The sequence below is a fragment of the Aythya fuligula genome, chromosome 8, assembly GCF_009819795.1.
Source record: "Aythya fuligula isolate bAytFul2 chromosome 8, bAytFul2.pri, whole genome shotgun sequence".
In the NCBI taxonomy this organism is placed as follows: Eukaryota; Metazoa; Chordata; class Aves; order Anseriformes; family Anatidae; genus Aythya; species Aythya fuligula.
In genome coordinates, this window is record NC_045566.1 from 12107357 (window position 1) to 12129802 (window position 22446).

General features: G+C 34.6%; 1 protein-coding gene across 4 annotated transcripts in view; it reads right to left on the bottom strand.

Annotated features, from left to right (window-relative positions):
* The window catches only part of ZZZ3 (zinc finger ZZ-type containing 3), a 59130-nt gene that overhangs the window by 17421 nt on the left and 19263 nt on the right, over positions 1-22446 (bottom strand). For all 4 annotated transcript variants that reach the window (XM_032192514.1, XM_032192515.1, XM_032192512.1 and 1 more), the window contains exons 2-3: positions 16952-17108; positions 11540-13098 (exon numbers count right to left, since the gene is read on the bottom strand). In XM_032192514.1, coding sequence (XP_032048405.1) covers positions 11540-13047 — 1508 coding nt within the window. In that variant the 5' untranslated portion in view covers positions 13048-13098; positions 16952-17108. The remainder of the gene's footprint in view (positions 1-11539; positions 13099-16951; positions 17109-22446) is intronic.

Below are 22446 nucleotides of genomic sequence, written 5' to 3' on the forward strand. Positions count from 1 at the left end.
ATAAGTTTTATGAAGGTAGTGACAACACATCATACTGGCCTGAGGGGAAAAAACAAACACAAAAACCTGCAATTCAAATTGTTACAGGTTCACAGGAATCACCATATGTGGAATTAAAACCTTCATTTAGTTTTTACCAATAACATCTGATTAGTGCCTATCTTTCCATACTTAAGTTCAAATGGAATGAAATGACAACTGGGGAGGAGGAACAAAACAAGAATATCAAACTCTCTATTACTTCCACTCCTCATTAAAACATTCATATAACCTCACTGAAGTGATCAGGGACTAGAAGTTAAATCACTCACAAATGATCCCTCTGGTCTTCAAGGAAATATACAAAATACAAGGATCATTCAGAAATATGTGATGTTGATCGGCAGTTATATAGCACTATTATGAAATATTTCAGGAGTGAAAAACAGGGTATTGAGCAAACTGCTCCAATACATAAATTTCCCAGCATTTTTTGTACTGCTGTCAAGGAAATGATTTCTTCAGAGCTATTTACTTCAACTTCCAAAGTTTTTAATATGCAGATATTTTTTGAAGCCCAGGAACAAGAGTGCAACTTTGTTATGTTAATATCAGATCTCTTTAAATGGGGAGAAATGTGCACTTTAGGTCTCGCTTTGCAAATAAAACAAAAAATACTATCCCTCATATACATCGTTAACATATTCCATATTCACGTACTTGATATTTGCTAAGTACTGCATTCTCTCTGAACCAATGTTCTTCCTTTTATATTCCAACACAACTTTTTAACTGACTGTATAATAATGCACCTGCAAATAACCCCTAAGTTTTCAACTACTACAGTTTTCACATGGTTGTACAGGCTTTCTGTTCAACAATCCTACACGACTGTAAGAGAGCCAAGAATTTCTCTGAAAAAGCAGTAAGTAACACACGTTGAGCACTTTCTCAAAGTCTGTCTGTTCCTTTACTGCATTAAGCAAAAGACAGAGGCATCCACATCATTTCCAAGACACTTCAAAAATAAAGCAGCTAACAATTCTATGATACACCTTCCAGTTCCTTTGTGAATAGGCAAAGCAATTATGATTTAAACTACTTCTTGCAGCTGAGAACTAATATTCTCCAAAATTCAAAAAGCCTAATGAACATAAGGCCGCAGACACAGGAAGGAGGAAGTAGCTGTGCCTCGGGTCCCAACACTCTGCTGCAAAACTGGATCCATATTTCAACAAGGCAACCAAACAGCAACCATCTCTACATTATCAGCGAAAACTACAGAATTTCCCATGAAGCATCTGTGAGGAATTACCAAAGAAAATGAACTCACATCCTCTGAAAAAAAAAAAAAAAAGTCATACAACTAAATATACATTATTTGAGTACACAGGCAGTCAGTTGTATCAGCTACAATGATGGAAGGCATGCTTCACTCAGTTCAAATCACTAAATTTTTGCAACATACAAAACCTGAAGCACAATTGATTTTGTAGGAAGACTCATTTTACTGACGGTACTTCTGTGTTTCCACAACTTCCATAGTAAAACACTATTTTTATAGCAAATGACTTAGCAGCAGCCTGTACAAGAGGCCATGCCATTCAGCATGTTTTACTAAATTGATTTCAGTATTGCAGGAAGAGTCAGATGCTAGTTACTGGTTTCTGAAGGATTCTCCTTCCTTCAAGGGGAGAACGTACTGTACTTTAAATCTTAAGTGAATGAGTGATCTGAGAAACATACTACAAAGCAAAGATTTTAACTTTTAGGCAGTTGATTCAAAGCAGTGAATGAGATAAAAATTAATGAGTGAGGCTTTTCAGTTAATATATATTATATATTATGTAAATGTAAAGCATCAGTTTTGTCCTGCTGGACAACGTAAGGGGCAGCCATAAAAACGTGCTGGGCCCTTGTCTGAAAACAAGCCACCTAAGGGGTCTTCATCCACAAATGTTTAAGAACATGTAAGAAAACTGAATGCCACTGGTCCCCTCTCATCCATAAATAATTTCCATTTCAAGTACCTATCTAAAGTACTCACACAACAAACTTGAAATGTGCAAGAGGTATCTCAACACAATACAGTGTGAATTTATCGATTTTTTCTTATCTAATGTTTCAACGTAATTATAATGCAGGTAGAGACAGTAGTATTCTACTTTCCCCTCAGGTGAAAATGAACGGAACTCGTAGACTGAAATCCCTTCAACCTGAAGGTTTAGTCCTTATTTCCTAATGTTAACTAATTTATCAACCTTACATGACTACACAACCTCCTCCAAAGTAATTATACAAATTCTCACATTTACTTCTTTATATAATCACATGATGTTGACCACCTCGAAGTTTCACAGAGCAGTCAGGCTATCTTACATACACATTGCTGAAAGCTTACTACTTGTTTTTAGTGTGACCAATTATGGATTTAAAACGTTTCCACTATTATCACAAAGATAATTTGTTCCCTTATTATTTAAATGTATTTATCAGTCAGACCACTATTGCAAATCTATGCAGTATTTTTTTAAAAGATGGCAATACACAAATGAGCTTTATAAAGCTAGCAGGTGACACTTATTAGTAAAGGAAAGCTGTAGCAACTTTTTTTTTTTCCTTAAAATATTAAGTTAGCTTACAGACCTTCTGTAATTTATTGTCTGCCTGCTCTTGGAAATTACTTAAAGGTTAGAAAAAAGTGAATAAGTCAACCGCATTTGCCACACAATCACCACTCAGTACCATGCAAAGACATGTATTTTGTTGACTAACTAAAAACAAGCGACTTGTCCTCTCCTGACCAAGAAAATGCTGTGAAGCTGTCAGTCACCACTTTCCAATCCCCAAACACTAGCTGCATTTCTACAGTTGCCTGAATATAGTTCACAATACAGTAAGTAGTATGGTAACAAAACTCTTGGGTTATTAGTAGAACTGGAAGGTAAAAATACATATGCCATAATTAAAATGTTATGACATTTGAAAATTTGATTATTTTTTGTGCAGCTAGGATTTATCTTAAATGAAAGACTACACATTTTTCATAAAAAAATGGCTAAAATATACATAGAAAAAAATATGACAGTAAAACAAACTAGTTTTGTAATTTGCAATTCCAAGAACTCTGTGCACAATCAGTATATCATTCCTTGGAAGGCTCTAAGCAAGTCTTTGTTTTAGTGCCATCTACTGGCACTATAGCAATATATGTATTAAAAACGCTTTCCACATCATTTATCACTGGATTTTGGCATACTATCAGCAAATCAGAAAAAAACTTTATTAGATGCTAAGCTAAAAAAGAACTGGTATTAAACAGATTGTATTATAAGACTGGAAATTAATGTAGTAGGTTAAGTAAATACACTTAAATTTACACAAGTAAAATTACACAAGTAAATAGAAGAAAACGTACTTAGAATTTCTAGTTTAACCCAAGACAGCTATAGTACCAGATGAGCTTCCTGAAGAAATCTTCAGGTCAGATCAATCATCTCTTTTAAAAGATTTTTTTTTTTTTTTTTTTAAGTTAGTTCATAAACATCAGATAAAGTCTCCAGCTTTTAAGCTTGGCATGAAGTCTGCAAGATACAGAAATTTTGACCCTACTTCCCTTCAAATTATTCTACAGTATATTCAAGATCTAAAAATATTAGTGCACTGGGGATAGGTGCAGGGATTCACGCTAACGCGAGACTTGTAGAACATACAACAGCAACATGGAAGCAGAAGAGACTGATGAAGAGAGGTCATTTTTTGATATTCCTTCAGAAACAGAAGAGACTTTGAGGGTATAATAAATACAGGCATATATCAAGTCCCATCAGGACAAAAGCACCTTTCCCTGACGAAAGCAGCACACAGTAGGTTTTTACTTACCTAATGCTTAGGTACTGTGACTAAGGTAATCCACTTAGGGCCCATTTTGCAACTCATTATGTAACTGCTTTCCACTATAACTTAAACTCTTTATATGTACTATAATTTATCGTGCTTTATCCATACATACTATTTATACTTTAGAACACGTAAAAGACTTCTGAGGTAATTAAATACTTAAAATGTATCTTTGCTTTATACATGTAACAACAACAAAGTATGCACTAATTGACTTCTGGTAACAATAAAAATGGCAATTTCTAAATGCTTGGATGAGGCTGTAATAAACACCTATGTAAAACAAAACATAACTAAAGCTGACAATACTGGTTACTGAACTCATTCAATTCATTCTGTGTTAATCAGCAGGTTTTCACTAAAATACATGGAAAAAACTTGCTTGTGTACGTTCATGCTGTAGGGAACAAAAATAATTTTTACAGTAAAGAATTACTCAATCTTCTTTTTTGTGTGTGTACAAAATGAAAGAGAGGGAAGAAATAAGGAAGTAAAGGAGTAAAACATCTTTTTATTAACACCCACTATAATAATAAACCATGAAACAAACACATTTGGGCCTTTGTTTAGGAAACAGAACTTTTAAAGTTTCTTACATGAATCAACAGCGTATCTTCTTTAACTATGCAAAACAAAGATGGACAAAGATTCGCAACGAGAAGTTAAAAATCACGTACCCGTCCCTATCAAAGCCTGAATATACAGGAAACAAAACCCTAGGACCTTTCCTCCTTTTAAAATAGCGTCTAGAGTAGTTTCTAGTACCAAAGGAACTCCTATATTGATTAGAACTTAACAACATTAAACCAAACTTGAGTACATGCTGCTCACACAATTCCTCTCTAAAAGACTGACTCTAAAATCAGGTTGCGGTTCATGATCCTGCCAAAAATTCATATAAGATCAGAACAAATATACAAGACTGGTAATGAAGTTATCATTTCAAGCTAGGTTAGTTAAAACTGAAAAGACTCCAGCATTCTCATAGCACGTATCAGTCATTAGGGTCTGCTTATTGTCTTGGTGGCACCATTATGCTTATTAACATTTTAGTGAAATATCTGAACATCCTTATCAGGTAGACAATTACATTACCATTTATTCCTTGCCCCACCAGATATACTTTTATGCTGGTATAGCAGCATTGAGATATCACCACTTCTGCTTTTGTTTAAAGTGTGACTTGTGTAAAGCCAAAACCACACCTTTACATAGCTGTGCTGTGTGCATGCTTTTTTTTTTTTTTTTTTTTTAATAAAATCAGAACCATGATTTTCCTACAGCATCTGCTCTTGCAACTCTGGTATTTCCTACACCTCAAAAACATTTGATTTACTATGAGGATCCTCCAAAAATGGCAAGCATTTCTAAATTTCCCAGATAGGAAAATAAATTTCTACCATTGTTCTGCATTAAAATAGTAAATTGGTGGGTTACTCTTTTTTTTTTTTTTTTTTTTCATTTGTGCATTTCTTCTCTTTGATTTCTGAGCCATATTGAACGACAAAGTTTGAAAGATAAATGAGTTCCTGCATGGTCTCTCTACAATCTGTCAGTATGGGAAGCAGGAGAGATGGTAAGTGCTGGCTCCACTAAGAGCAAGGCAAGCAGAATTCCGCTGTTACTTTTTGCATCCTGGTCAGTCCATCAGCAGGCACAGAGGCGCACGCACTACCACCATGTCAGTCAGCAGGTAAGCAGTCTCTCCCAGGACAGGAAGCTACAACAGAGGACTCTTGGATGTGAGAGTAGTAAGAAGAAAGAAAAGCAGGTATCAGGCAAACGAGAAGAGAATTCAAGGAGCAAAGGACACTAATCCAAGAGAAATCAAGCTTTGATTTCCACAGGATGCATTATTTAAATGAGGATCGCTCTGGGGTTGATAGTGCTGTTCACCAGGATTGAACTGTGGCTGACAGCAAGACAAATATATTCAGAGAAAGAAAAATGAATTCGACATATGTACTTGACATTTAATAGCTGCTGGGATAAGCCTATTACTGGTGAGAAAAAAGCAGATGTTGCACACACCCAAGACATTACCTCTTACAAACTTCATTATTTAGAGTTTATTGGGCAGTTTATGTAATTATAAATCATGATTCTATGATTAATACTCTTACTAAACATTTCTTTGATCTCGTAATAATTTTGTATCATTTACAACTTTTTCCATTGATAAGTATATAGGAAGGATGTCATAAAACATAATAATGCAGGCAAAAAAAAATAAACCTGAATATTTTAAGCTGATGTAAAATATAACCACAATTTGATTAATAAATCTGGTTGGATGCCCATTACAGTAGCATGATATGATTTAGTAACACAATTATCTGCACTACCACTCTGCAGTTGATCAGAAACTCATACTAGGAGTATTTAATTGATTTCTTATTTTTCTACTTTGCAGATGAACTAGTTGCAGCATTCAAATTCTACATGAAATGAGATTTTTAACTTAAAGCCGATTTAATGTTTTGTTACTTACTGAGAATATAGATCCATCTACCAGAGAACAGAACCTACTCCTTTGGGGGTGGTGGTTATCATGTATGCTTAAATTTTACATTAAGATATAATTTAAAAAAAAAAAGTAATGCTATGTGCCATACCACTTTATGATGGAGCAGACTAAGCACGAATTAAAACACATTCTGATCTAATACATATGGCATATATGCTTTTTTAAAATTAGCAATTAATTTCTACTGCTCTTCAACACTAAAATTTATACTTCATCAATGCTGCTGAATATTCTCCTATAGAGAAATCAGAGGTAACGTATTTACAAAACAATTGCCTTCTCCTAGCGCTCTCCACCTCAGTATGGAATAAAAACTGCTACTGAAAAGTAACTTGATATGCACCAATTCCCTGTGCTCCTGAAGATGATGAAACAATCTAAAACCCAGTCTCCTCAGAATAAAACTGTATGCTGCACAGGAAGACAAGACAAAGATGTTCTGAAAAGTAACAGAGAAGGATAATTTATTCTGTAGTACTAGCTACTCATAGCTACATACCCTCACTACAAAGGAATGTTAGACTATCTTATCTGTACATTAAAATAAATTCATACTGTATGATACATTTGTCCTTAACTCTGACATATATATCTCAATATATCTGAAAGCATGAGGATAAAATACAGTAGTTAGAGTATTTTTATTCTTAACCAATATACATTGGAAGATAGACATTGAGATTTTATCATAAAATATATTCACCGAGAAGTAACTTGATTTTTAATATTTGTTACCAGCTGGTTAAAGAAAAAAGATGGTGTAGGGAATAACAGAAATTCAGCTTAATGAAAGAGACTGCTACAAAATTATGTTAGAGTTACACTTCAAGAAGACCTAGGCATAACAAATAAATAACTGGTATAACAAGATGCACCAGACTGTATTCTAGCAAGTCAAGTGCAATAAGACAAACTTCTAAAATCTGATTTATTAGGCAGAAACATTCCTGACTCACTGAATAAAATACAAATCTAGTACTGCAGAAAATGCCACAGATGTTTCTTTGGTTTCTCACATTCATGTAATATTGAAAGTTAAACACACCCAAATAAATTTACAGTATTTCTATAAATAGTCAATTACATCTTATTGGACTATCCAATGTAGTCCAAGTTTCCAAGGCCTCTGCAACAATAAAACCCGCAGTAAGAATTCACAAGACTGGGTTTTAAGAGATGTATTAAAATAATTCATTTTAATCTGTCTTCAGATTAAATGTCAGTACAACTAATATAATGTTAAATATTACAAAGTAATAAATGAAAACAAAGATATATGAGAATATTTATTTACTGAATAAACACAGGGTACTATTTCTTGCAACGTAATGCTTGTAGGCATCTTCATGCACAATTCTTGTACTTCAATGGGCTTACCTACAGGCCTAAGTGCTTCCTACAAAGCAAACCACAATTTACATTATCTTGGAAATACACATGAATCTTATACACATGGAAACTCGATCACATTTTCACCTGAAGCCCTCAGTAACTCCAGAAGAGCGCTAAGCAAAATTTGTCCCTTATAACCTGGTACCTGCCAAACAGTGCAAACTTGCAAAGAGATTAAGAGAAGAAAACAAACAAACAAACAAAAGAACACTAAATGAAACACAGGACAAAGGGTAAAATACACTGAAAAGAAAATAATGCGAAGACAGAAAATTAAAATAAGCTAATGCACTGTAAGAAACAATTAGGCTATAAAAAGATACAGCAAAGAGATATTCAACACTACTGATAAAGGACACATGCAAAACACTAAACACAGAGTATAAAGTTTAGCAATGTAAAAATTAAAACAACAAGTTGTTTTAATGGAAGTATCTCAAAAGATGATGTAAAGGTTTCTGAGCTACAAAATAAAAGCCGAGTTCTCAAACATTCACCAAACCGTATTTTTTTCTGAGGCATTACAATACACAAGAAATCAAATTGTGTTCAATCACAGGAAAATTAACAATACTTCACAATTATACAACCCCCAGATCAGCCTGTTACCGTCTACATGAATGTCTAACACTGCAGTAAGATTTCTTTTTAGAGATCTTGGATCCTTCTTTGTAGGATGGACAAATCCTATTAAAGAGCTTGTGGAGCATCCATTATTGTTCTGAGAGAAGGTCAAAATAATATTCCATAATTTGCTTTCCGTGATAATTATTTTTCCTATCATATCATCCAGTTTTCCCAGAAATATTAACATATGAATGTTGCTTAAAGATGTTAACATTCAAAATACAACAGATACTCATACAAAATACCACAATATACATTCACTTGTTTTTCTTATAGCAAGTCGCATCACCAGCTGTTGAAGGTTATGGTATATTCATATTTTATCAATGTTGCAATAATTTCTTGGAGAGTGAAAATCAGCTGTATGAATGTGTGTTAATCAAACTATGTAATGAAACAAGAAATAATTTAAGTCTATAGACATAAATTGATTCTACATCTCAGAGGAATATAGATTTTTTCCCCTCTGTGGCGGATCCAAAGAACAGTATTAATGGCTTACTGGAGAAATCTGTCTCCTGAACCCAGCCAAGATGCTAATGCCTTTCTGAGTTTGCTTTTAAAAGTGAACAGAAACATAAACCAAAGGAAAATATCATCCATAAAGACAAGTTTAATCACAAACTAATGGAGGACAGAAAAACAAAACTGTATACCGTGTGCAGATCTAAGAAGCCTAAGACTAGCATACTTTGTTTAACCAAAACTATCCAAGGCAAAATTAATAGCCTGTACCTGATGGCAAGGGAACCCTGGAATTCTTGGTCTCCCAAAAAGGGGACATCAAGGAAAACATTTCTGCTAACACCTCTTTTTTTCAATCTACCATTTTTGAAAATAATCACCATATGAGATTAAACAGGGGTAAAATCAACACACAATTCAAAACCTAACACATGAATTAAGAGTACCCTGTAATGAATGTTGATGTATTTTTAATCTTTAAAAGAATGTATTGCACTGTATTTGATTAACTTTTGAACTATGAAGTTCCAGATAAAGGATTACCAAATAGAGATTTAAGTTCTTTAGAAGGATCACATTATCATGAGGAACCATCAGAATACTAGATTTATTTTCTTTCAAATATAAGACCTACAGTCCCCCCAAAGCTGTTTGTAATTTTCCAATAATAACAACATGCTTTTAAAGGGAAAAGAACATCCAGTTAAGTAATACTACCTTCAGAAGCATGCTTCCCTTCTGAATAGTAGGGATGACTTTCTTGATCTAGGAGAGAATTCTACTTTTGACTTGGTTTTACCACCAAATATCAGTAAAATATAAAATAGGATAAAAACCAGCACTTTTTTCGGAGTTCTGCATTCAGACAGCAAGTTAATAGCAAGCTACCAAGTCCTAATTGCAGGTGACCTGTACAAACATCCAATTTCAAAAGCTCTAACAAACAGTCTGCCAGTGTGAACAATTCTTCACATTTTCCGAGTATATAACAGTATATACTATATATATTATATAGTATATGATATATATACTACGTATATAGTATATGATATATATAGTATATATATACACGGTATGTAGTATATGATATATACTCTAACAGTCTATATTCAAAAGCTAACACTAGGGCATATTCCTGATTTTTTTCAAGAACACTTTAGATCTGTGTTTAATTGTTAGGGGAAAAACAAAACTTTCCCCCCCCCCCATATTTACCTTCAAGTTCGGATTTTGATTTAAAGAACTGTGCATTTCGGACATGTTTAATTTGGAAGATGTTAAAATGGAAACTACATCTAAAAATCTGATCTAATCTTCATCACTCTTCCTAATAAATACCAAATAAGTGGATACAATACTATTATATTTTTGTACTAACAGAACTAGTAAAGTCATCCAATATACAGATTAAAAAATTTCAAAGGACAACAGTCCATTTTTCCCATTTACAATCTTTCCATTTACAATTCTATCTAGCAGAACAAGTGTCCATATACTTTGGACTGATGGCTGAAGCTACAGATAGTTCATCATTATTTTAAAATGATAGTTTGTGTCAACCATGCTCTAATCCATAATTTTCTCTGATTAAAATAATGCATTCATATCCAATATTGAGCAAAATTTCATCATAAAAATAATACAACTCTAGCATCCCCCCCCAAAACAGGCAAACTTCTGCTGGATTAAACAATCATCTCTGCTTTATGCCCCCTATTCATAATGATTGTGCTGTGATTATTACAGAAACTACTAGCGATATCTTTAGCTCTCTACATAAAGCAAACTGAAGATTATCTGAATTTGGCCCCTCAGTACTCACAACAAAATGCAGAGCATCTACTAAACAGCAAAACACACAGAAGTCAAATCTGTAACAAAGACTGTGAAATAAAAACTGCCACGATCTATTATTTGAAGACAAATTTTCTCCACATAAAGTTTCTTCACTGAGAAAAGCACCCTTTTGTTTTAAAGATCACTGTCACAGTTACCATGTATTTACAATTACCGCAGTTCTCTACTTACAGACATTTAGATGATAAATATAAAAACATATCAGTACTCTTTTCTAATAATAATCAGAATGTGTTTATATTTACATTTAAATGAATATAAACAACAGTGTAACACAACTTATTCTGCAGAAATTTCTCAAATTGCTGTGTTTAAAAAATTGACCTTCCTTAATGTGGTAACAAAGTTTTTTTCCCATGAGCATGAAAACAAGGTATCTAACCTTAAATTCTATATACAACAGAATATCAGCTTCATAAACTGTCTGTGCTGTGTCTATTAGATACGCTGATAGGTAACTGAACTGTTTCTAATTAGGGGGTCATAGATTCTTTGTTTTGCTTCCAGCTAGCTTTCTAGAGAAAAGAAATAACAGATGTGCTTCCAAAAACAATTTCTAGCCAAAGAACCCATATCACTAGAAATGTATAAACCACATTGCTGTACCATACTGCATATTGAATAGGGAGTTTAATTTCGTTTGGGGTAGAAACAAGGAAGAAAAATTAAGATTGAAGACTATGAAAATTATAAAGCATTTAAGTTTTTGTGACAGTACTTCAAATACTTATTAATTTACGTATTTTTGTAAGAAACAAAAGCAGAATTCATGGTTACCATAGTTACACATACTCTTTGTTGTGTTTCAATGCCACATGATCTGATTCAAAGTAATACACATCAGGCTCTTCCTCATCATCCTCTGCAGTGTGATTGTTGGCACTCTCTTTGGCAGATGGTATATATCCAGCAACAAGCCTAGCCTCAGAAAGTGGCTTTCGTAGTCCATCACTCCCATGGTCTGTATTACAATTCCTCTCTTTTTCATTCTGTTTAATTTCTTCAGAGTTTTTGGGAGATCCATTGATATTATTAATACCTACAGGTACATTCTTTTCAGTGGGACTAAGATTATTTTCCTCAACCTGTCCGTTTTCTCTACAAGGAGAGTTATTTTTAGTAGGGCTACTTCTGGCAGGGGCAGCCCTTCGTGGTGAAGTTCTCAATGTATATCTGTGTTCTTGAAGTTCTGAAATAGATGTCATTTGAGCTGAAACACAGTCCAGCACTGAAGAATGTGGTTCAGGTTCGCCTGAGATTGATGTACTGTCATGATGAGTATTCGGGTTGCTATTGGTGTTTTCAGCACACTGTTCCTTAGAGGCACTGCTATCTCCTACTACATCTACTTCCTCCTCAGAATCCCTCAACAAAGATGACTGGATTTCAGAAAAGGACCCCGTAGCTGGCTCATCTGCCTGATTAGCATGCTCTTCAGGCAAGCAGTCATTTATTATTTTGTGGTCCTCTAACTTTACCTGTTCTTGAGAGTTTGTGCAAGGCACATAATGGTCTACAACACTGTCCTCCTTGCTGCTATTAAGCAACAATGAAGAATGGGCAAATGAGTTTCCATTTTCTGCTACTGTTTTATCCTTGGGCATACAGGAGCCAGCATTGTTTTGCTTAGCGTTCCCATCAAACTGACAGTCATCACAGTTTAGAGAATTTGAGTCTCTCTCACCAACTCCATTGACAGTCTGGTAGCCTGCGATTTCTTCAACTACTGCAGAATTATTAAATCCTTCTGCACACACATTCACCTTTTTAACTTCCCTTTTGTCACAATCATCCAATATAAGACATCGACAAGCTCGCTTAGTCCCAGGAGAGAGTGCATCATTGTCCGACACTAAACTTTTACGCTCCAATGATTCCTTCTCTGTTTTAGTAGGCAAGTCTTCTTCTGAACTGTTAGGTGCCTCCGAACGTAGACAGCGCTTAATTCTTTTCAATACTGGTGATACAGGTTCTCCTTGTCTTTTCTCACAATTTTCCACAGTTTGTTTATCAACATTATCTTTTTCTGAAGTAGAAAGCCCTCTCTTTCTAGGGCTCACCCATGATTCCCGAGCACTCTGTTGTTTCAAATCAGTAGTTCTTCCACCGTTACTTCCCTTCTGAGTTTGCACAGACTCTGGCCTCTTCTTTGGTGACCTCGATCGTACTTGAGGATGGGGTGAAACTTCCTCTGGATGAGCAATACTACGGTTTCTTAACGTTCGACCACAAAAGTTTTCATCCAAACCATTTAAACCCACTGTTGATCTTGTAACACGAGTAGATCGAGAAGCAGCCATACTATGGCAAGTCCCTAAAGTATGTTCATCATGATCCACTCATTGGGAAACCTTAAAAAAAAAATAAACAAAAATTAAAAAAAATACAAAACCACCTACAGATATAGCAATTCTGAAGAACATATTACCACATTATCTAATGTAAAACCGAACATGTCTATTCATTGTAATAATATGATTCCTTTATGTGCCAATGAATTAGGACATTAAGAAGTTTAGGTTGGAAAAGACCTCTAAGATCACCTAGTTCAACTTGTTGCTTAAAACAAAAACACATTACTCAGGTCTAACCTCCTGCTCAAAAAATTCAGACGAGGTTACATAGGACTACATCTAGTTGGATCTTGAAAACCTCTGAGTACAGCCTCAGGGCAACGTGTTCCAGTGTTTAATTGTCTTCATAGGGAAAATACTTTTGTTATATCCAGGTGGGACCTCTCCTAATTCAATTTTTGATCACCATCTCTCATTTTTGCACTATTGACGTGAACTAAAAGCCTGGCTCTACTATCTCAATCTCCTCTGAAGTACTAGAATGCTGTCCTTCCAAGCCTTCTCCATTTTCCAAATTTTCACGGAGTTGATGAATCATCACCTACATGGGATTTAAGTAAATTCAGACTCAATGGTAAGTTTAAAACATCTAGTTTGAGAGTATATTTGAGATTTCTGGCTAAAATGTAGGAGCATAATCTGAAAATAACGTTTTTTCATAAAAGTCACTTCACTCTTATACCTTTTTTATTCATCTCTAAAAATTGAACATGTCAAACTCTACATCACCACGAATCTGTCATAATATCCATGATAATGAATAGATTCACGTTTGTACATAATAGCATACCATCCCCTTTTCCATCTATCTGAATTCCAGATTTTAGGAACCTGTTTCACTAACATATGATGTGAAAGCTTAACATTTTAAATATGGAATCAAACCTTTTACATGCTTCTTCAAAGGCAGAAAATGACAAATGGAAGAAAATTGTTTCATGAGGTGTTTTTTTTTTTTTTTTTTTTTTTTAAATCTTCAACAAGAGAACAAAAATAAGAGCACAAATTCTCAGAATTCTACTATTTAGTGTCAGTTGGTCATAGAGTAGACAAGAGAGAATGGGACAAGTCCAGTACACCTCTCTTAAGCAATTGAAGTTTGACAATTAATAGTAATTGTAATAGTAATTATAAATAACGTTGTCTGCTTAGGTGTTCTTAGTACAAGAAGTTTTTCATAGTAAAAGAAACATGCTAAAATATTGTTTGATATAGCTATACATACAAGCAATGCTCATGAATAAAATGTTTCTCTTTAACTATAGTAATATGAAAAAACCCCTAACATTTAGCTTTGTTAATATAAAGCTTGTAAACTCTGAAAATCACTGAATACAAAATTAGACTAATCCTAATGTATTACTGGTAGCAATCCACAAACAGCCACCAAAAAAATCAAGCAAACTGTTTTTATACTTAAAGCCATAAATTGACATAAGTAATTACGGAATATGGAAATGCTACTCTCAAGCTTCTGGCTTTAGCAGCATTTGACTGAGCAATAGCCATACAATTCTTCTCTCTAGCTTTTCAACTAGCAAGACAAGTTGAAGGCTGGTGGGAAGGATAAATTTTGCTAATCTGAAGAGAACAGACAGATTATCATTATTAGTTAATTCTAATTATGACAGCATAAACAATACCTTATACAGTACCTCGGCTATAGTTGGAGCTATATACTGTCAGTGCTCAGTAGTTTAGCTCCAGATCAACAATCAATTAGGTACTATGGACAGTAGTTTCTTTGGTCCCAGTTAAAACAGAAAAAAAAGTTCTGTTTTAAAATCTCAAGCGTAAAGCTGGAAACACAGACTTCCAAAGTACTGAACAGAAAACTCTAACCCAAAATAATAAATGTGAGTAAGATAGAAGACTTCCAAATTTCTAATATTTACTTAAAAACATGATTGCAGTGGATTAACTGAAAATACGTATTTTTTCTAATTCACAAGGATCTTCATTTTTCTAAATACATTCCAAAGCAAAACCCCAAATACAATTTTTATTAGTACCAGTTACGAACAGTTCTAATTTGGCTAGGACTGAACAGAACTTGCTAAATCTGAATCAATCACACACAGCAACAATATAAATTTAAATTCAGCAACACATCTCTCTGTAGAGTCATTGCTGCAATTCCTTTTTCAGGTAAAAATATTTGAGCATAGCATTGTTTTAAGGTCACTTTTCAACTATAGGGCAGGTTCTTTGTACCTTGTATAAAACATGGCAACTCTAAGCTTCATAAAGCAGGCCAATCAAAAAGGAAAGCAAAGACAGAAAAAAAAAAAAGCTCTTAGGATACCAAACAAAGACAGGAAGACAGAATTGTTTGAGAGTTGTGTTTTTTTAACCTGTTTTACCTGTTCAAGTAAATAATGCATACTATGGAAATTCAACACAACATAGCATATTTTTGTTAAGATGGTACTGTGTAGCATGGGGAACTGTTGCTATGAATCTTTAGACAAAACAGTATTCTGTTAGATACCCAAAGGTATCTAACAAGTCACCAAAAAGCAATGCTATCAAAATCACCACTGTCAAGTCCAGTGCAGCCCTCAGAGCTTACAGTCTAAATTATTTGGTAACTTAGAACCAGGAACTTCAAAACAGACCCCTAGCACACTGTATGTTACACTATGCTAGAAAGAGCTCTTTCTCCTGTCTGTTCCCCTCAGTGGGGGCAGAGCCAGGTTTTGGAAGGCCTTCATCCAAGACATGCCGTAGTAGTTGGAGTGGAAGGCCTGTAGAAAAGTGTGATGTTTATACCATAGAATTCTTGCACTGCTCCTCCCAGATGTTCTGGAATCTTCCCTACATTCCAAAACTCAGGACAAAGCAAGGAAAAACACTCCTACTTTCCTGCCGTAGAATAATGGCTAGCCCTAGCCACTCTCGCTGTTGAACTGCTAGGATAATACTAAAGGGCAGGCACTTGAACAGCAGCATTTTTCTCAGCCACACACTTCCTGAAAAGCAACGCGCCAGCAGTGCTGCTGGAAAAGAAAAGTGGACTGGCTGAACCACACTGCACGTGACTTTCCCTTTTTTTTTTTTTCCCCCTTTTTAAGTACTTCTCCTTTACAGAACACTGACAAGGATGTGCTGCATAACCAACCATGCAACAACGAAAAAAAAACAATTATGAAATGGAAATTTCAAATGCTCCCCAAACTGAGTTTTATTTGTACTGCTAAAACCCTCCTGCTTACTCCTGCTGTCCTACATGAGTATCTATGTCTGTAAAGGAGTGCTGTTTGTATTCCGGGACATACAGGTGTGAACAACTGCTATCCTATTAACTTCCATTTTGTTCAATTCAGGACAAAGTGCAGGTTGTCCAATAAACTCTGTCTTAGGAGCAAATATAAATAGCAAGACAGCAAATGGGGAAAACATCAGTAGTTGAGCTGAAGAGGTAAAAAAAAAAAAAAAAAAAACTAACGATATGTTGTCTACAATAGTTGTTCGTAACTATTTTCTGCATGCATCAACTTGCCCATATTTTCTCCCCTTTAATGTACGAGCTCAGTGCTTTCTAGAGAGCATTCTCATTTGAGGAAGAACCCAAACACGAAAAACAAGGTCATTTAGATACTCCATTTCACTTAGGTTTTGTAATTAAGCCTAGCATACATAAGGATCAGTAACTGACATTTGAAACGGATATTGAAAAAATAAAATAAAACAAGTTCTAACGTACACTTTGGCAAGAAACTACTGTTAAACTCAACAAATTAGAAATAATATACAAGACAAAAATCTTAACTAATTTGCTGCTGTTATTTGCTAAAGAAAGAAATCTTACAGAACAGTTATTTACTTATAACAAAACATAAAATCTTACCATTGCAAAACTAGAAGAAATATAAACTTCTGATGTTTCATACAGCAGACTCCCCCTGCACCACTCTAACAATATCAAACACCATTGCTGACATCCATGAGGTAATCCAAATGCCTTTTTACTAGTTTATGCCATCACATTAGCAAGATTTTGAAAACTGTTGAGAAAAGGACAAAGGACATCAATAAAACATGTAAGTTATTTCATTAAAAAATAAGAAAAATGCAGCAGTATATAGTAAAGAGGCTTTCCTGAAGCAATTACCAGTTTTACAAGTGTCCTACATAAAGGACAGTATGTTATAAAGTAATTAAGAATGTGAAATGCTAATTCAGGTTTCAAATGTAAAATACCTTGGATTAAGTGACTTGGTATAGTACACTCACGATACACGAGAAAATCAATTCACAAAGGAGTCATGGTATTCAAACCTCAGAAGATACTTCAAGAGACACAAGAAAGTAAGTAGTGAAAAATATAGATTACAATGAATTATGAAATACTTTATTAAATATATTTTATAATTAGATACATAGTGAAAAATAATTATTCTGCTATTCAACTTTCACCAACTTAAAATCTACATTAGCTCTAAATCCCTGATCTACCCTTAATTAAGTGACATGCTTTCCAGAGTTCACATCAAACCTATTCTTCTCACAAGGAAAACAAGCAAAAATACTTTGTTTACAGTGGAAGTGAACCAATTTTGACATGGAAAGGCATAAGTAAATGTACAGAATAAAAAGCACCCTGCTTCCAGCTGTCTCTGGAGTACAGGCACCAGTGCCAATACCTAACAGCCATTAATGAAGAATCACACCAGGAATCACATATAACCTAAGAACAGCTGGTATTACGGAGGCACCACAGATCCCTATGGAATAGAAATTACCGAATCTTTCTTCATCTTCTATTAAATTAATTAGAGTGATCTTATTTTCATACTGAAAATTCAGTAACGTCACGGTGCAAACCACAAGCTGACAGGTTTCTCCACATTTGTCTTTCTACACCATTATTATATTTGGATTATAAATGTAAAAAGCCTTGGGAAATTGTCTTGTTTACTTTGAACCTACTAATAGTATCATACTGGTAAGAGTTGAAAATGAATTCCCTATCATGTTAGCAATTCAAAATACAAATTCATCTAGGTAAGAACAGAACAGATTAATTATATCTGGTTATAGTGAAATTCAATAATAAAAGATATTTCTACAATGATGTTAAATGAAGTATCACAAATTCTATTACATGGCTAACTAAATCAAATGAGATTTCAATTATTCAGTGGAATTTCTGAATTTAACAAAAAGCAGGAAGCTGTCAAAATAAAAGACAAATAAAGAATGGAAAAACATGAAGGCAAGGAAAAATATTTGAAAACCCTAGAGGTAAATGACTGGAAAGAATAAGCAAAAAGGCACAGCAGCTACCTAGCTGTACCAGGAACATACCCAGAACATAAGACTCCATGAAGAGCTCCAATATGAACTGATTTCTGGCTGTTTTCTCCCCCCTCTATATCAAATTTCTTCTGTTTTTAGTACTCTGGTATGTTCTCAGTTACTTAAACCTGTAGTTATCTTTCCTATTTATCCCTTTAAGAGTAACTTTACGTAACTACAAAAAGACAGATTTTGACAGATTTTTGAAAGAAAAAAAAAAAATCATACCACAACAAAAATGCCATTGCTCAGTAATGTTGGTAAAACTTAAAATACAGGAAAAGCGTAAGATACTATATACAACTGGACGTCAAACAGAAGAAATCCTGATCTCAAAAATTTTCATTACTTTACCAGTCCATAAGAAATGGGCATTTGTGTAAGTTGTTTCAGGAACGGCCAAACTAGCAATGGCAGGCTTTTAACTGCTTTGTATACTTTCTCTCCCCTAATTTCCTCTCCTCCAAAACAACCCTATTTTACTCCCTGCAGGAAAGAAACCCCCCCTGCTGTGCCTGGTGGCCTTTTGGGAGAGCAAGAAGATATCTGAAACAGAAGAAATAATGTATCACATTAGAAGAACCCAAGGTGGGGGAAAAAAGAAAAAAATACCTAGTCCCAACTTTTTGTTACCTGCTTTGCAAAAACTAAACTGACCAAAAAATACCACCAAACTCCAAAACAAACCTTTAATCAGGATACACTGAAATGACTGCACCTTGATTACTGCTTAAAAACTAGAAAAAAAAAAGATAACTTACTGAGTTCTAAATTCATCAACTTAGAAGTTCATTTGGCAAAAACATCTTGAAAATAAACTATTTCTTTCTATTTCAAAACTAATTAGAATGATTTTTTTTCACCTAGCACAAATACATATTCCATGGTTGAGAAGTATCTGCATAGAGGACCTGAAAGGAGCAAAGCACCACAGCCTCTACTGTAATTGTGTGGTGGTGCTCTATATATCTGGTACTTCCAATGGATACATTAACATTATATACAACTTGAAAAAAAAAAAAAGACACAAAAATCTCATACCTGTGTGGTAGAAAGAAAGAGACCCTTGCAACAGAAAAGTCTCTAATACTTATTTGCTGTTGCATATTTTATGGCAATTGACAATAATCACAGCCTTCCACATCAATTCAACCCTAGAAAATAAAATACTTCGTTCATCTCATCTAGATTATAATGAATCATTTTTGTATAATGAGAAATTATCTGTTCTCTTCCTATTCTTCTGAGTTGGAACCAATAATCTCTTTCTATTTGTGCACAATGATAATATGCGTGGTCATAAAGATCAACATTTTCCTGTGTGCTGATACTACAGCTGCGGATATCTGCTGGCAGTAGCACTCTTAAGTCCCATACCACAGTAAATCCCCAAATCTGTTACTGGTTTAGTTGCCATTTACAAGAACAAGTGTGACACACACGCACTGTCACCCCCTCCTGGTTTATTTTCATTCTGTTCTAGATCTGTGGGACCATGCCTGAAAGGAAGATAGCACAATTTGCTAGTTCAGTCACAAGTCTTTAATCATACTTCTTTCTGTCAACACAACTGGGGAGTCCTTAATATATATATATTTTTTTAAAGCATTGCATCTTATTCTTTAAACAAAAACTGTGCCAGATTTTACATTGTCTGTTTCAAATGGTAATACCTCAGAAGAAGCATCGCTTCTGCACATGCCTCTTTAATACTAAGACTAAAACACAGAACATTTCCTAGGAAGGAAAACAAAACAAAACAAATCCATACCAATAACAGTAAAATGGTATGATTTGAGTTTAAGACTGTGCATAATTTAGCTGGTTTGACACAATGGTCACTCAATTATTCTGCATCTCATCCCAATCTAGCCCCCTAATTTTGAAATGCTGCTTCCAGCGACCTAGTGTTTTTCTACACAACTATTACAATGTACCCAACGTAACTATTAAAATAACTACGATTTTCACGCAAGTATATAGAAAAATCTGCCATATTTCTGAACGTATAAACATTCTCTCTTTCTTTCAGAGCCTCTCCAGAAGCACTCTGAACTGCTGGCCACCATTTACATTTCAGGGCAGAGCTGCGTACCAAGAACCTCCTCGAGGTGTATCAGAGCACATATACAAAACTGAGAGCCCAAGTGGCTCTTGTCAAACCTCTTTCTAAATCCTACTTCTCTTAAGACTCCATCAGAGTTGAAAAACTGTGTTTGATCTGAGTTGATCTGTAACTCATTCTTCTACGTTAGAGTGGTTTAACAAAGAAAACGCGTAACATTTATCAGTCTCCTGTTTGTCATTATGGCCTATTATGCACACGGCATACATTCTTATCAATTAGGGTATCCATACATTAAGCACACACGCACACAATCTTTAATCACTAGCAGGACACAAAATTTGCTGCACTCCCTTTGTGGAGGGAGCAGTGTTATATCTGCTGGTTTTCTATTTTCTACATCAAATTATACCAAAGGTATCTTGAATAGCCTTTTGTGTTCTGACTGCCTACATATCTCCTGCTCATTATGCCATTTACCTTCTTATCAGCTATACATTCCAGACCACATTACTTGAGTGACAGAAGAAGCAATTAGACTATACAAATTTTAAGCTTGCATAGTACTACTTAAATGCGTACCTCAAAAGTAAAGAATATTCAGGGATTGCTAATGCTACTAAATAAAACTGGGGCATCTCTGTGCTAGAAAATAGCAATTCATAAATCCTCTGTAGAGCAGCAGTATGTTATTTAGAACATCTTTAAAAATGCAACGATTGTTGTATCCAATGAAAACTGCAGAAGCTAGTCACGTAAACAGAATCTAATCACTTACAGGAATATTTGTGCAAGAAAAAAAAACATCTTTGAACGGAAGAGCATATGCACAGACAGACCTCAGATTATCAGGACTTTGGTTTATCTTCACATACAAAGCATATCACCTCCTAGCAAAGTGGCATTACCAAATTAGGGATGAATTCCATTTAACAAATTATATTCACCAGTCTATCACAATCAAGTATGCCAGCATCCCTTCCCACACATAGCTGCATTAGCAAGAATTTAGTTTTGTGAAGAAGGCACTATAGTTTTCTGATTTCGCATTACATCAAAGACAAGCAATGCTTTCAAAGTATAGAAACAATCTGCACCAAGGATAATACATAAGTTACTTAAAGCTATAACGAAAGCCTAAAGGCAGTAAGAGCAAAAAGAGGTGTTAAAGGGCCCCACAGCCTGGAACTACTCTCAGATTTCAGCTATCCCCGACACAGTAAAATTACACTACATATGGCCAAATAGTTTGTTGGAATAGGAGTTATACTACTTATATTTATCTCATATCAGGACAGCAAGATGAAACAAAGAAAATAAAGGAAAAAAAAGAAAAATTTAGAATGGTAAAAAAAAAATTAACGCATTTTTTTGTTTTTATACAGTCATATCACTTTAAACTGGCAGGGATATGCTTTACCAAAAACACACTAAACTGGAGACAAACCGCAATGGATAGCTTAATATGTTCATTTTCTTCCTTAAAATAGAAAGATTCACATGGCCAGACAAAACTATTCTTAGACAAGGCAAAAAAAAGGTCTTTAGAAAGAATCTTACCAAAAAAAGCTGATTCTAGTTCTTCTGGGGGAAAAAAATAACAAAAAATCCCACCCTATATTGAAGAAGAATAACCTGAATCTGGTATTTAAATAACCGAATGTGTGAAAATAAACATAAGCTTATCCTCCTGTTCTCCATCATATAAGCTTCTTTGCACTGTTTCACATTGACCCTTCTTTCTTTAAATCCGTAAAATAAAGAGAAATGTCAAAACAGCAAGTTATAGGAGAATGACTAGCAGTGCCCATCTGTCCCTCTGTAACCCTTCCAGTCAGCAGGAGGTTATCAAAAGGCTGCTACTCACATTAGGGAATTTAATAGGAGAATAGTTATGATAGAGGCATAACCCCTTTCCTAGGCAAATTCTAACAAAAGGCTGCCAATTTATATAAAAGCAAGCATAAATTATGCAAGTG